Raw genomic sequence first — 16,567 nt, 5'->3', positions numbered from 1 at the left:
CAAGATGGCATGACAATTTTAAGACTTTAGATAAACATCCCGGTGTGTAGGCACAAGAATGGGAAAGGACACATGGCTTCTTCCAGCCGACCACAGGAGGTGCAGCTGGCAGCCCTCTGTGCTCCAGAACGAGGTGGGTGACACCAGCAGGCAATGCATGCATTCGTCTCGCCATGAAAACCAGTGCAAGGAGCGATGTGGGGCGCAGCAGGGAGCACACTGTGCGAGCAGGGGCACACTGACAGCATGCACTGCTCCCTGTGCACTCAGTGCCCTTCCTTCTGCTCTTACTGCACGGTATGTCATTCTCACCACGCTCACAGCTTCCTTCTTAAATATCCAACACCTCCCTGCATTTTTGCTGGAGAGTACATGGAACTGTCAGTAGCTGTTTTATTCATCAAATGCTATGTTTATAGAACATTTTCTTTTCTCAAACCACTTATCTGCTCTTTATCCTATCATTTGCAAATGAAAATGATCCTTTCTTGCTTTGCCCTCATGGTTCTCTTAGGCTTCAGACTGCCAGCTGAAAGCAGCGCTTATCCCTTACTGGCTGTGTTCTCCCTTGCACTCTGTGCCCCAGCAGCTGCATGACACACTGTGTCCTTGTAGCACAGAGCAGATTCCTCATGACCAGAATGTCCTACGTCTGATAAGACGTCTGGTAAGGAAATGCCACTAGAGGCGATGAAGCTGCGTGGCCATGTGAGCCAGGCAGACAGGCAGAGCTGCACAGGGCACTTGGAAACCTCAGTAAGAAGATGAATTTTGGGGCTATAACCCATATTATGAAGAATCAAATAATTAGAATCCAGAGGAACTGAGTAACAGGCATTATGCATTTAAGGTCACCCATAGTGGATTTTTATAGAAAGAGAGCTTAATTTTAAGGATTTCCCATAAAAAATCTGGCTGAATTTCTCTTAATCTGATCAAGAGGTGAAAACAGCAGAACGAATTCACCTCGGCAAGCAGCGCAGGCTGTAGTGGGCTGGGCAGGAGGGGGGGGGGTGGGGTGGGGATGGGGATGGGGATGGGAACGGGACCCCCCCAGGGGACCCCCGATCCACAGCCCAGCCAGGTGCCAGAAGGCAGCTGACACCCTGCAGTGTGAAGAGGTACAACGAGCACGGTGCACACAACAACAGCCCTTTAGTGCATGTAATATAAGCCATTTAGACCTTAACTTCTCGCTCTGCATCCAATGTTCCTCCGACCTGTTCCTGCAATAGGGCGTATGCGCGCTGCAGAGCCTGGTACTCCATCGTCAGCTGCCGGAACCGCAGTTCTGTCTCTTCTTTGGCCATGCCCTGAAATTGTTCAAAACAAACCTGATTTGTGCCAGTTGCTTTATTATTATTATTATTATTATTATTATTCTGCAATGAGAGATAAAAAGTTAAAATTAAAAAAAAAAAAAAAAAGATGAGTGGATAATTGCTTTCTCTAGAAGTGCTGAAGTTACTACTATTAGAATGCAATTTGGGAAGTGCAGCACTGAAGACCTTATTTGTGTGTTCTCACGCTATTCCTCTTCTGTCCAGTAAACACCTCTTGCATACACCTTACTAAGAGAAAATATACAATTATATAAAAGAAATGGAGAGAATTTCCCCCTCTTTGAGAAGATGAAGACTTCCATCTGAGTCATACACTAGCAACTGGATGACCCTATATTACTTAACCAGGCAAAGCCATCACATTTAAAGGTGAAACCACAGCTTTCTTGCACCATGAATAGGTTTCCAGTCTGCAGACAGACCCACACCTAACATCTCAATTATTAAAACAGGAATCTGGAGATAACAGTTGCAGAAATGGTGACATCAGCAGGAAGAGCACCTTTCATCTTCTTTCCCCTCCTTACCACATCCAGCACTGTGTGCTTCCATGCCAGGCTGACCGCAATATTTCACTCTACATGAGATGAAATGACACTGGGTGCGTGCAGAAACTCAGAGCTATCTGAGCACGGGGGGAAATGGCAGTAGGAGAGTGAAAAATAAATAGGTTCCAAAAAATAGATTCGGCCTCCTGCAGTGCAGCTCGCACCTGGCAACCTCTTCTGTATCTTTTAGGATAGAAATATCATTGTTTAAGTTCCTTTTCAGAACCAAGAGATCTGATTAGAACCCATGAAACAGTCAAAGGGACAGAAGAAAAACCGCAGCTATCATGGCCTGCAATGGCTGCTGTCACTGTCAGCAAGTTGTGTTTATTACAAGGCTCTCATTAAGCTGAGGAACAGGGCTGGCATACACATATACAGTGCATTTGTAGGGAAGAGGTGCAGAGTGCTGGAAACAATCCTTTCCCTTCATTATACACACTCAGAGTCCCAGCAAAGCCATATTCTCAGAGCACTGCAGGGAGCCAGCTCTTCCCCAGCACCGTGCTGGCTGCAGAGCCCAGGGCAGCTCGGTCACACAGCTCATGGCTGCACTCATGCCAAGCTCTGGATGACAGAGGAGAAGCGGGGTTGAGTGCAGGAGAACCACGGGAGCAGGCCTTCCTCAGGGCACCTGGCTCCTGGGACCTCCCCTCTCCAGACCCGCTCTAGATCCAGTGTTCTTAGGATAACAGTATTTCCAGTTTGGCTAAAAGCTGTGAAGCTACCAAAAACCTGAGACCCAGAAACATTACCCATCACACCCAGTGTGACATCAGCACCAGTCTGTAATGTTGTGGTCAGAGCCGACCAGAAATGAACAGACCAGGAGTTCTATTGCACGGTAACAGCAGGGTTCAGTGCCCAAAACACACCACGCAGCTCCTTAATACCTCTTCCAGGTCATCTTCAGGGGTGCACGGGGTCTGGTCCGTCCGATCCGTTTGATATGAGATAGAGGAACCATCAGACTCCAAGGAGGCTTCTTCATCATAGCCGAAAAACGTCTCCACCACCGGCTTCTGGCCAGAGAGAGGTGTCAGTGTGTCCTCGTGCCGTGCCCTGCACTCAGCCGCTGGGCCTGGCTTGGGAGGGCTGTAGGAATCCTCTCCGTACCCTGCAGCTTGTGGGGTTCGGTGCACACACCCCGTTGGACACCATCCCCAGCCCTGCCCCAGGCTGTGCCATCGGGGCAGCCTGCTGTGGGCCCTGCACTCAGACCCCGTTCCTCCCCCAGCCCTCAGAGCCGCTGTGCCCACCGTGCCCATCACAAACCAACCTTTTTTTTGCTTTTTGCTTTTACCTTAGGAATTCTTGTCATTTTTTTTCTTTGCTTCCTATACCTTAACAGCTTATCACGTTCCTGAAAGAGCCAGATACAGAGCTGTTAATTAAGTTAACCACTGCAGTTTTCATAGCCACGAGGCAACCTAAGAGCCGTGATGGCAGTGCTGGACAGGTTTTAATTTCTCTCCAATCTTCTGAGTTTACAGTAAACAAACGCTTTTCATGGTCGTGAAAATCCAAATAGCAAAACAAACGCAGGACAGCACAGGCACCGCTCTGCACCCTGCCCCATTCTGGAGCTCCATGCAGTGAGGCTCTGCCCTGGGACAAAAACAGAGCCCAGTCTTCTGACTGCTCGGTGCCATGCATGCATATCATTGCCCAAATTGCTCAGAATTCTGAGGCTGTTTGCAACAAACACATCTAAAACCAGCAACATTAACAACAAGCCCAAGCCAAACCCGCCTGCATTCCCCAAGGATGTGCAGCTCTCAGTGACTCTGATGAAGGGGCTGAGCCTATTCTGCTGCCAGCCAATTTTTCTCTTTGCTGGTAATGATGACTCTCTTCATAGAGTGCTATTAATTTTTTATTGTGCTGATTATTTTATTATTATTATTCTGGATGGCACATCCAGGCAAACTCTGGAGCTGAAGAGCCATGAATTCCTACAAGGATCCTCTCCCACTGCCCAACCTCAGCCCTTTGCTGGAGAGTGTGCTTATTCTGGGACACCAACAGTGTGCCCCTTCTGCATTATCCACAGTGACAGAGAAAAATCAAATGCTTGTTTTTTGCTTGGCAACATAAGCCTTGCTGCACACTTAGCAATGGAAAGCAAAATGGTACAGACATTTGGTACATATTGGTGGCTAAACTTAATGAAATCTTCACCACCAACAGCAAAGGGATGAGCTGTGCAGGACCCTGTAGGGGAGCTGCTGTGGATACGATGAGGCAAGGCTGGGTTATCCACCCAGAAACACTGTGATGTGGCAGAGCTGTCCCAGAGATGGGCACCACGTGCTGTGACACTGGGACGAGCCGGCCCTGCTGCCGTCTGTGGGGAAAGCTTTCCTCTCCCAGCAGAGCTCTGCTCCACACTGGCACTGCATTGTTGTCCAAAGAACAACTGCTGGCGGGGCCTTCAGTGGTAACGGCACTGGGACAGACACTGAGTTACTTTGCTGCCCAGAAAGGGAGGAAAGTGACAGTAAATGTTGTCCCTTGCGTGCTTTTCACAACCTGCATTTAAAATATGTAAAAAGATGAGGGTAAAGTTAGCCTCAGACGTACCATGACACTCTTCACATAGCCAGCAGTTTCCAGGGTCTAACAAAAAAAAAAGAATAAAATAACTTCAGTAAAAGTGTATAAGAAAAACAACCCAGAAATAAAACAAACACATTTTTCTTGAGGAGTGGTCTGACCACAGTATGTGACACACTTTCATCTGCTTTTTTCAAAGACGGAGCACAAGTTAGCAAAGAAGAGAAGACCAGAGCACAGAGCTGCAGAATGCGTCCCTTGTTTATGCAGCACTGCCCTCTGGCCTGATGCTGCTCTGGCTGAAGGAACCTGGGCAGGTTGCTTTGCTGGTGCAGGATCCGGCCACTGGTGTTGTGTGTGCTGGGAGCACTGCAGTGGTTGTGCTGCGCAGGCACTACACGGACGGAAGGATTCTGTCCAGATGCTGTCCCACATATAACCTAGATTCAGGTCAGTGATTACTGATCACACAGACACCAGCTGTGCTCCCTCTGCTGCTGTGCCCGCTCAGAACAGCACCCCAAACGTGGCCTCCCTTGGGCTTCCCTTCCTTTGTATGTGTCCTTGGATGGCCTCGTGTCAGCGTGGCACTGTTCCATCTTACCTTGGAGAGCTCATCAATGATATTCTGCTGTTCGATGATTTGTAGTCTCAGGAGATCCACTTCTCTTTCTTCCTGGCTGTGGTCGAGGTCATTTAAGGAGCTCGGTCTCCGCATCGCTCCTGCTCTTTGCCTCTGAAAGAAACCCATATGGCAAAAGAGGACACGATCCAGAGGCTTTGCTGAAGAGCTGCATTCAGCCCTTCCCGTTCCCAGCTATTAATGCACTCATCTAGCAGCTGTGCACACAGCTGCCCCTTGGTTCTGTGGTTCTGCCCACATCCCAGGCCATTCTCCTGCTGGAGAAGGCAACTCAGGGGGCTGTGGCCACCAGCACTGCTTGCTGTGTTGTGCACTACTCGTATCCACCTGCAGCCCGGGTTGCTGTGCTCTGCGATGATGAGGGGCTGAGGTTGGCCCCGTGGTGATGGCATCTATGAGTGTCACCACCAACAGCTGTTGCTCATGGCTGCCAGCAGTGCTGGAGGTAACGCTGGAGGGGAAGGGAGAGCACAGCAGGTGTGGGCTCCCTTGGGTGATGGGGTGACTGTGGTACAAAAGCCAAAGCTGAAGTAAACTGCTCTGTGTTTGTGTTGTAACAGCGCTCTGTGACCGAGCAGCCATCTGATCAACATCCACAAAGCTCACACAGTCCCTTTTCTCCAGAACTATTGTTCTGTCAGGCCAAAATAAAGCATGTGATGTAAAAGAAAACAAGTTGAAGCCACAAACCACTCAGGACATCACAGCAAAGAGCAGAAAGGAGAAGGAGTTCCCAACCACCTCACAAGCTGTGATGCTGCTGCCACGTTGCCCTTTGGGCATGGATTGCCCATTCTGGGATGGCTCTCATTCCCAGACTTACCATTGCTATGTTTTCCTGTGTTACAAATTTTAATTTATTTTCCATTCGACGTAAGGCGTGTGACAGCTCTTCATTCTTCCTGCTGAGGCGTTTGTTTTTGTCCAGGATGGGCTTGTACTGACTTTCAGCTTCTCTGAGACGTTTTAACTGAAAAATTAAGAGAGAATTGACACCTCAGGAACAATTATGTTTTATCAAATATATTAATCATTTTCTTTCGCTACCATAGTAGCAGTACTTTCTCTTAATACGTAGCAGAATATATCAGGAAACTCTTGGTATAGCCCATTGGGGAGTGGGTTGTTCCTCACTTGTGAGGTTTGCAACAAATATACCATATACTAAATGTATTTATTGAAAATATTATAATCACAGAATTACAGAATGGTTTGGGTTGGAAGGGACCTCATGAATCTCCAACTCCCCCTGCCACAGGCAGGGCCACCAACCTCCACATTTCATAGCAGCCCAGGCTGCCCAGGACCGCATCCAACCTGGCCTTGAACACCTCCAGGGATGGACGGGGCATCCGCAGCCTCTCTGGGCAGCTGTTCCAGCACCTCACCGCTCTCATAGTAGAGAACTAAATCTTCCCTCCTTCAACTTAAAACCATTTCCCCTCGTCCTGCTGTTATCTACCCTTTCCAAGAGTTGACTCCCCTCCTGTCTGTAGGCTCCCTTTAGGTACTGAAAGGCTGCAATGAGGTCACCCCACAGCCTTCTTTTCTCCAGGCTGAACAAGCCCAGCTCCCTCAGCCTGTCTTTGTAGGGGAGGTGACGATTCTTGCCAATTCCTTCTTAAAAAAGACACTGTTTTATAAGCACAAATCAGTGTGATCGGTGTGCTGTAGAGCACAGTGCCCATCCCAGCTGCTCACCAGCTCGTTCCTCTCCTCCGACAGCAGCGCATTGCGGTCCTCCAGCTTCCTGATGATCGCGCTCAGCTCGGCGATTTTCAGTTGGAAGCGCCGGGCATCCTTTTCATCCAACTGCTGTTCCTAAAACAAAGATCAACTGCAAATAACTGCTCCTAAGTGCACATGGAATAGCAGTGCTATTCAAAGCTCAGCCTCCTTTTTATCCCGAATCCAAATATTTCAACACTATCAGATGTAAGAGTGTAAGGTACGCCTTAGTGGAACTGACTACCGAGAGCTGCAAGATGGGACCGATGGAAAGGCAAGAGTGAAAATGTAACAAAGTATGCAAATGCAAAGTATGTATATGCAGATACAAGGTGGCAAATGCTAACTTGGAAATAGAAAAGAAAACATAAAAAAACAAGGCAGTGTTTCCGATGTATGCCACTGTTGAACTGAGTGTTTCAGACACGTCACCCACAGCGAGGACTTTGTTATAAGATGGTATCAGAAGTACTGACATACGAATGGGGAAACTCCATGCAATTATACCATTGCATAAGCTCTCTTCTATAAAGCTGTGGCCCTTATTGGGTTCTATAGAGTCACTCGTAAAGCAAATGGGGTAGCACTTCATCTGAGTGAAAATGCTCAAATCAATTCATAAATGGAGAGAAATACAGGTAGGTGTTCTCATTCAGAGTCAGAGAAAAGTTACATCTATTTACAGGTGTGACGTGCTATTTTTTCCTCCTCTTGTACTTATTCTGATGTTTGGCAGAAGTTGAGCACAAATCAAAAGAAGCAAATTAGTGTTTTCAGTCCCGGTGGCACTTTCAGGAGGTCTATGATTCCTCATTCAACAGGTGCAGGAGAGGCTTGGGATAAAGAACAAAACAGATCGCTTTGCTCATGTGTGACTATTTACACTTCTACTGAGAAAATTAAGGCTGTTGCAAAGGAAATCTTGATGAGAATCAGCAATGGAGAAAATTGGCAAATGTGAGACATACAAGGTTAGTTAACTGAAGCTTTCTGCTGTTAGCAAATTAAGGCAAAAGCAGAAAGGTGCTGTTGTTACAATTAAAAAAAACCAAACAAACAACATCGTGAAAAGATGACTAAGATTTAATGTTTTGGATACTGTGTTGTAGAAAAGAGATAGGAAAGAAGAGGTTAACAGGCTTCTAATTGACTTTCTGGCCCACTGAAAGCAATTGCAGCGTGAGGATGGAGGAGCAGGGAGTGCAGCACCGCGGGGCTTCCAGTGCTTGTGCACTGGGCACCTTCACCCGCCTCCCTCTGTAAAGCAGCCTTGCACATCTGCTTGCACAGTACATTGTCAGCAGTTCTGACAGCTAGCACACATACATTACTTGGTTAGAAAAGCATTTGCATCATTTGTTGGCAAGAATTGTGTCAAACGGTCAAATTAAGGCAGGTGGTAGAGGAATGGTACGGTAAGGAAAGGAAAGAAGAGAGAGAGGAAAATTTTCACCCTGGTATCAAAAACAAACAAAGGAAACCAGAAAACAAAACGACAAACAAGCAAAAGCTCTCCCATAATTTGGTTCGGTTTGAAATGTTAAACATTCAGCTAATGAACGAGAGCGAGAAATTAATGCCGCTCCGTTTCCCCTGGGTTACTATGGGAAAGCTGTTGCTCACGGTGCGCTCATCAAGATTCTGTCATTTGGTGTCATTTGGTCATTCTGCTCGTTCGTTTGTTTAGGTGAAACCACGTGAAAGTGCTTACGGGGCTTCCCGAATGATCTGAAGCGTCTCCTGCACCACTTGCATAAGGAAGTTCCCGCTTGGGGCTGCCCAGGTGCCGGTCAGACTCTTTGATCTGGGACAGTTGTTCATCTAAAGCCTCCTTTTGGAGCTGCAGTCTCTGGGCATGCCCGGCTTGAACCCCTAACTCTCTTTCCAGCACGTAGACTGCTCTGTCTTTAAACTTAATCTCCTCCATCTATAAGGAGAACAGAACACAATCACACACACATGCAGCAGCTCGGCCGTACGTAGCACCCTACAGCCCAACCGTTGCCACAGAGCCAACCCCTGGACATGAAGACAAACCCTCCTCTTGCAAACACAGCAGCAAGGAATAATGGACAACGAACAAACCCAGCATTGCTTCAGGAACTCATGAGCACTGTGCATGCACGTGTGGCCGACCGGCAGCTTCTAGAGACCATCCCAACTTTTCAGAAGTTTTTCATTAAAGCAATTAGGAGACAACCCGCAGTTTCAGTACCACTTCAGAACACCCCTCATCACTTCAGTGAACAACAAAAGTAAAAGGGATTAAAAAAAAAAAAAAAAAAAAAAAGATTCGTAATTAAGAGAAAGAAGTTAAAAATTGAACATTTTCAATGCTCAAAAGGCTTTTCTTTCCGAAAGTTTTCCATGAGTGATTTCCTTAATGAGCTCTGCAGCAGGGCAGCCCTGGGCTCCTCGGGGCAGTGCAGACAGGACGGGGCCAGGGCTGCCCGAGGACAAGTGGCTGTGCACTGGAACACTGGTCTGCCTGCAGCTGTGTGCAGTGCTGCAGCACGACCTCAGGCCCTTCACAGCTGCATTGTGCTCATACACATAATGTGCGACTGTGAAGCATTAATTACACGCACACCTCTGGGTGGCCCGAAGTGCTTGCAGGGAGTGGATCTGGGAAGCAAGAGATTGCTAAAGCACATCCACTGAAGTGCCTGTGTTCTCCAGGCACAACACGTGCATCCTGGACACGCAAGGTTTTAGGCAGCTCTGGAACTCAACACGTTTAGTTTAAAGGGGCATTTTGAAAACATGGCCTGCTCAAATAAGAATGTCTTGCCATGTGAGGACTGGATTTGATATGTTTATCGCTTTGTGATAGTTTTGTCTGTAATCTGGAAAACAGTGTGAAAACTTGGAAAAGAATGGCACAGCATATGGACAGGTCTCTCCAGTGATGCTGTCCCTGCATCCTGCAGAAGCTGCCTCCCAGGAACAAGTGCAGGTTGTCTTTGTAAAATGCTGACAACGGGAGCTGTGCAGCCGCATATTAATATGGGTGCTCTCAGGAATTCCCATTAAGGCAATGATCTGCTAACTGTGACTCAGATATGTCTGTAGAGGTCCTTCTGCTAAATATCTAAATAGTTAGAATCATAGACTGGTTTGAGTTGGAAGGGACCCTAAAGATCATTTAGTGCCAACCCCCTGCTGTAGGCAGGGACACCTCCCACAGCCCTGTTGCTCACAGCCCCATCCAGCCTGGCCTGAGTGCTTCCAGGGAGGAGGCATCCGCAGCCTCATTGAGCAAAGAGATCAATAGAAATCAATATGGATCCATAAAGGAAAAGATAATGCACCATCGAACGATTTGCTTAAAATAGGTAGAACGTTGGTGTTATCTCTATTTTTGTGAAAACAGAGTCATGATACTACAAAAACAACACTCTAGAAAGAATAAAGATACAGCAGAAAATGCAAAGGATTTGTAACAGTGTCTCAGCAGTGGTCTGTCTTCCAGAAAAAAACTAAAAGAACACGTGGTGAACAGCTGAGGAAGCATCAGTGGTCACATTTCCTTTCTTAGGATGAAATTCACATTCATGAAACACATAAAACAATTTGATGCTGCCATCTCACTATTAAAGTGGAATTGGTGTGGAAGCAGTACCAAAGGAAGGAAGCATTTCACTGCAATTATTAACCAGCACATTTCTTCCTTGCAACACAGACATCAAGAGGAGGGTAAGATGAGGTCCTGGCAGCAGTGCCATCCATGAGCACAGCTGAGACCAGTTATGCAAACCTAATTGCATGCAAAGCACGATGTGTTGTCCTCTCTTTGTGCTCTCCAGTGCAGTTCCTAGCACGGTTTCACATTTAGCTGGCCTTAAGCCTCGTGGCTCTTTTAAAATGTATTATTTCCACAATGATTTTAAAACCTACACGTAGGTTTCCCTGCTTGGGAAATTTCTACTTGTGATGTTCTTGGGGCTTTGCAAATCCTGCAGACACCTGCATTTGAGGCACGGTGAAAGAAAGGCAGCCCTCCATGAGCAGCAGCTGAGATGTCAGTGAGAGCAGCCCTTTGCAGTAGAGCCATTCCCTAACATCCTCCCTGCCTGCATCGTGTCCCAGACAGCAGCTAAGGTGTGCAAGGGGACAGCCAGCAGGTAGGGAATGAGGAGGGACAACAGTGGCCAGAGAAGGACTCTACTGCAGACTGACTGAACTCCAGCCAAATGTTTGTGACGTGCCCAGGAAAAGCAGCATGCCCAGCAATGCCCCTGCTCACACATGGACACTGGAACAGGTTGCCCAAGGAGGCTGTGGATGCCCCATCCCTGCAGGCATTCAAGGCCAGGCTGGATGTGGCTCTGGGCACCCTGGGCTGCTGGTTGGTGACCTGCACACAGCAGGGGGTTGGGACTGGATGAGCGCTGTGGGCCTTTGCAACCCAGGCCATTCTATGATTCTATGGATGGTGATGGGCTGTGTCAGATCCAGCCCTGCAAAGCTCCCGCATTCCTGAGTGGGGTGGCATCAGATGGAGGCCATATGAATGCATCTAAATTCATGTATCTGCTGTTTTACATTGTTTTGAAATGTACAAATTAAAAATTGAAGTTTACTACAACCAGAAGGGACATGGCCATACGGATTTGTTACTGTCTGCAATATGACTCTTGTCTTTTACATTAACATCTAGGAAGCATCTGGGCCAGAAAAACTGGTTTGCAGTAATAGTTTGAGGGTTTTGAGAAGTGCTTCCCTTTCATAAAGAACAGAGTTTTCCTTGGAGCACCACACCAGCCTGGAACATCACAGCCCTCCCCCGTGAGGTGCCAGCGGCTCCATTGAAACCAATTGTGGCCAAGTCAATGGAACAGAGAGTGCTTAATGTCATTCAGGAAGCACTCAGGGCCTAGTAAAGCGATGGCATCATGTAATTTAATTAGTACGGTTAGATAATCTGATTCATTGAAGCAAGAATAAAAAAAGTTTGGTTTTCAAAGGCAATTTAGAAAACATGACATTCAATCACTCTATTCTTCATAACTAAGAACATATTTATTTTATAACTTCTACATTAGAGGCCATTAGCATGGATTTTATTGTAATGCCTTAAGTTTATTTAGGATGTACATTAGCCATCCTTTCATTGTGATGTATTAAATCAATGCATCCGGCAGTGTATGTTTAGAGAAGAATTACTTACACTGCAGGATATTTGAACAGCATTGACAGATCAGTTGGTTATAAATTGTTTTAACATCCTTTTCTTAAAAGAAAATAATATATGAGGGGAAGAAGCAATGTGAAGTCTGAGGGAGCGGGTGGCGGAGTACAGGGTGAGCAGTGCTGCAGGGCGTTCCATGGAGAGACCACACTGCCTTGCCTTCACATGGGGCCATTGTTCTCCTGGTGCTTGTTTAGTTGGCTTTGACTTAGCTTTCTTAATTGTCAAGTGAGAATGGGTTAGAGAAGACATTTTTCTAGAAAAAGAGTTTATCCTGAGACACTGCATACCTTTAAAAACGTGGCAGACCCCAAAAGATGGTAGCATCAAATAAATATTGAAAGAAAACCCAAAATACACCACATTGGAGTACGGGTGTTAAATTTGTTCCCGTGCTCTTGGGAATGGTAGCAAGGTTAAGAGAGTCCTGCAGATGGGCTGTGCTGCACTCAGAGGCTGTGGGGGAATGGCAAGGCAAGCGGCCAGCTGCCAGAGCAGGAGGAGCTGTTCCAAACTCCAGAAAGTGGAGGTGGCTACCGGGTTTGCTTGCAAAGACTTCCCTTCCATGGGGAATTCTCCTGTTTTTCTTTCAAGCGGCACATTCTAACATCCCCAACTAGCTTCGAGGTCCATTGGATTTATATTCTGAAGCTGTTGGTGTGTAGCTTTTCAGATCCAAATTGTTGTAGCTGAGACCCAAAGTGTCTGATGAGCTGATTGAAACACACAGATGCAGCAAGGCTCAGATGGATCCACAGAGAGGGACTGTCACTGTCTGCCCTGGGGGAAAGCCACTGAGGGGGGACACAGAGGGGAGAACTCCTGCTGAGTTTTATTATGCTTACTGCAGAGTGGTGGGGTTATCACCTCCAGGCTGTAGGGCTCAGAACTCTAGGATGTGGAGAAAATAGCGTTTTGGGACTGCATACAGCTTGTAATGGAATGTTTACAGGAACCAGCGATGGGGAGGGATGGAAGTTGGTCAGTGAGGAGCAAAGGGTGGGGAAAGAGAAGGGGGAAAGGGATGAAAGACTGCAGGAGGCTGAAAGCACGGCTATTTTGTGGGATTCCCCTCACACAGCTGGCAACAAAAGGCCTGTTCCTCACATCTGAAAAATGACTTGTACCAATAAGCACTGACAGAGGTAAAAAGAAGCTCCATACAAAAACATCCCATAGCAGGTTTAAAAAAAGACATTTTGACATCACTATTAGCAGTCAGAAAATGGATCTCCAAAAGTTTGGTTGCCTATCCTCATGCATTTAATGCAGCCCAGCACTTTCATTTAACTGCTATCAATAATAAAAACATTAGTAAAGACACGGATACAGATAGCAACACATACCAGCCTGCGAATTTCTCTCTCACACTCCCTCTTAATTCTGGTGATTTCCTCTTGGTGCAGGTGATACACACTCCTTATCTCTGCAGCTTTAATTTTGTCAGCTTGGATGACCATAGTCAGAGCCTCCTCCACTTGTTTCTTGGCCCCCTTAAGTTCTGAAATTTCCTGCTGCATTTTTATTTTCTCTACCTCAAAGCCCCTCTTGGCCTCCTCCTTGGCCTCTGTGAGCAGCACGGTTTTCACCTTGTCAGGAGCCCCGTCGCGCACAGCAGTCAGCAGGGCCTGGAGTCTCTGGATTTCGTTATCTTTAATTTTTATTACTCTAAGCAGTTCGGCCTCGTGCTGTCTCAGAAGTGCTTCCCGAACAGCTTGGAGCTCCTTCATTTTCTCTTCGTGAAGTTTGACTTTGAGCTCTGTGACCACCACTGTGCTTTTGTGCTGTTCGTGCTCTTTGATTTGCTTCACCTCCTGATTCTTCTCTCTCTCCAACTTGCTGACCTGGATGGAAAACCAAACAAGAGCAGCATTTTTACGAACAAAACGATTACCAGAAATTCTGAGATAATCTAGGACAGATATGGATCACATTATTGTATCAGATCTAATGTTGTACGTCTGTGCCTGGGAGAGTTGGTCCTATTGATGCAGAAGTACAAATGTCTTTTATCTCAGGTGCTTTATGAACCCTTTTCAGAAGAGCTTTTGGGTTCCAATGGGATCAGCAGGCACTGCCTTGGCTGCTCTGGCATCAGACCCATCCCTTAGCAGACCTCACTGCTCCCCCTCACTTCGTGCTGTACACTTCAAAAAGAGAAATTTCCTCTCTCGAGGCATTTCATTTGAACGAAATGCACAATATAAAATCCTTTTCCTCAAGGAAAAGGCCTTCATGATTTGTGGGAAAGGTTCTTTGAGCTTCCCATCTGCCGTGCTGCTGGACTCCAGGTCTGGGGCTCTGATGGGGCCGTCAGGAGCACAGCTGCACCCCGGTGCAGCCAGGGGTCTCAGTGCCGTATGTGATTCCAGGCACACCAGAAACACCAGGATCACATTTGTCACAGCCCTAACAGGATCCATCCCCTCCCACAGAAGCACCAAATGTTCACCTTGTAGCTACCAGAGCCAGTGTAGCTCCACGTAACCAAAACAGGTGGTGGCGATGGATAAAACCCTTCAAATACAACTGGTCCTCTGTGTGCTGTGGCTATGAACCACTGCACTTCAATAAGGCACTAGGTTAGAGATCCTTTCCTTTAATTCTGACCATTGTAGCAGTGAATATAGCTGTGTGCATGGAGGGTTACACTTGCACACGCACTGGGAGAGCTGGTACTGCTGGCAGCAGCCACCAGTGATGTCCTGGGGTACCAATGTGCCAGAGGTCCTAAGGGAAAATATCCACCTCAGTGGCAGCAGGTTTGGCACAGTGGCAGGCATTGCACTGCAGTGTGTTCCCAGCACGTATCTGCTGTAGCACTTGTGGCATTTACATAAGTGACCACCTCCTTTGAGCAGGTTTGCTCAGGGGCAGGGAGTGCAATTCCATTTGCTCTCTTTTCTGCTCCAAGTTGTTTATCAGATCAGTCTGTGCTTATATTTAAATGCCAAGATTAGGAAGTGAATATTCAGTACATTACAATTACTTACTGGGAAAAAAAGGTCAGGTCAATTCTTTTTCGTGAAGCTGCATTTGTCTTCCCATGGTGACACAATAAGGTTTCCTTGCTAAGAATATGCCTAGGTCTGTCTCCCAAATGAGAGCACTCTATAGAACTAAACACTGCAGCTGCAAAGGGAAAACTGCAACGTTACAGAGAACTGGGAGAAAGTAATTTGTGAATAGAGGAAAAGGAATCCTGACAGCTCTGTAGAAAAGACTTTGTCAGGAAGTCAGCCTAAGTGCTAATATCTGTATATTTTAATAATCCCTTGCAGTCTCAGAGACTTTAATTTGCCTGATTTAGTGCCCGAGAAGCATTAGCTAACATGTAAACGTAATAAATTTTTGCAAGAAGCACAAAACCCAAGTGAACTAAGCATTAATATCCAAACACTGCATGAAGCAAATGCTCAGAAACTGGACTAACATGTCTGTGACACAAGCTATGGACAGAATTATGTTTAATACACATCTAAGAATTAGCCAGCACCTTCCAGAGAAGTCTGAGCCCTTTACTTTCTGGCTGGGTCTCTGAAGAAGCCCTCCTGACACATCCCATGGGGCAGCTCAGGCACAGACCTGGATGGAGCTGTCTGCACATGCAAGGAGGTACAGAAAGCCTGGCGACAGCTGCTGTGGAGCCCCAGACAGCAGAATTTTATCAGGTGCTTTTTCAGTGATGAATTATGCATTGCAAATAACAAAATGTACCCGACCACAGAAGGGTCAAATGATATTTCGGTTCAAAACTGTAGCAGGAACTGAATAGAAGCTATGATCAGAACCCCTGTATTAGGAAGGGGATGGCAGTGGGAAGGAAAGGGGTGTCCTTGTTCTTAAAGCTGCAGACTCTGCTTCACCACAGAATTACTGGTTGCTGCTGGATGTGTGTGTGTTGCCTTTGCAAACTTCCTTAAAAATTAGAATCATAGCCTCCAGTGTCAAATTCTGGTGCAGATTAACGGAGAGCACAGTGCTGTGCATGCAGGGCAACGCGGCATGTATCGGGGCTGTGCCCTGGCGGCTCACCGGGCCCAGCACTGCAGGGCTGTGTCGCAGTGTGGGGCCGCGGCTCTGGTTTGTGAGCAGGGCACAGGGGGAACCGCTTCAGGGCGCGATGGAACGGGTCAGCTCACTGCGCACAGGGGCTCAACCCCCTCTGCTGCAGCCACGTGTTTCCCGAGGCGCGCTCAAGCTGGCTGCGCGCGAGGCAGAGGGCTGTGAGGGGTGGGAGGGGTGCGCACCTTGCTCTTCTCCTGCTGGAGCTCGATCTGGATGTCGGTGAGCTTGGCCCGCAGCTCCTCGTTGGCGGCCTGCAGGGCAGCCAAGGCGTCGGGCCTGGCGCGGCTGCTGCCCCTCTTCGACATGGTGCGGCCCCGCGTCCCCCTGCGGTGCTGCTCCTCCACCGCTACATCTTCTCACCCACCTGCAGGAGGGAAGCAGACGTGTGAGGGCAGGGCTGGCATCACCGCCGGGTGTCGGTGTCCTCTGTGGGCACGGCGGGGGTCTCTCCCGGGCTGCTCATGGCCAGCGCTGCACCACCTCCCTGTGA

The 16,567-nt window shown here is 47.5% G+C and overlaps 1 protein-coding gene across 10 annotated transcripts in view; it reads right to left on the bottom strand.

The window, feature by feature from the left end:
* Positions 1-16,567, bottom strand: part of JAKMIP3 (Janus kinase and microtubule interacting protein 3) — a 48,031-nt gene that overhangs the window by 15,660 nt on the left and 15,804 nt on the right. For 5 of the 10 annotated variants that reach the window (XM_031554557.2, XM_031554548.2, XM_085230086.1 and 2 more), the window contains exons 2-11: positions 16,260-16,441; positions 13,356-13,853; positions 8,530-8,745; positions 6,792-6,911; positions 5,914-6,060; positions 5,052-5,183; positions 4,475-4,510; positions 3,195-3,254; positions 2,785-2,913; positions 1,185-1,313 (exon numbers count right to left, since the gene is read on the bottom strand). In XM_031554557.2, coding sequence (XP_031410417.2) covers positions 1,185-1,313; positions 2,785-2,913; positions 3,195-3,254; positions 4,475-4,510; positions 5,052-5,183; positions 5,914-6,060; positions 6,792-6,911; positions 8,530-8,745; positions 13,356-13,853; positions 16,260-16,382 — 1,590 coding nt within the window. In that variant the 5' untranslated portion in view covers positions 16,383-16,441. The remainder of the gene's footprint in view (positions 1-1,184; positions 1,314-2,784; positions 2,914-3,194; positions 3,255-4,474; positions 4,511-5,051; positions 5,184-5,913; positions 6,061-6,791; positions 6,912-8,529; positions 8,746-13,355; positions 13,854-16,259; positions 16,442-16,567) is intronic. The other 5 variants (XM_085230085.1, XM_085230087.1, XM_085230088.1 and 2 more) reach the window with 4 other exon arrangements.

Source organism: Meleagris gallopavo, chromosome 8 (assembly GCF_905368555.1).
Source record: "Meleagris gallopavo chromosome 8, MGAL_WU_HG_1.1, whole genome shotgun sequence".
Classification (NCBI taxonomy): domain Eukaryota; kingdom Metazoa; phylum Chordata; class Aves; order Galliformes; family Phasianidae; genus Meleagris; species Meleagris gallopavo.
This window is presented reverse-complemented; position numbering and strand designations above follow the sequence as displayed.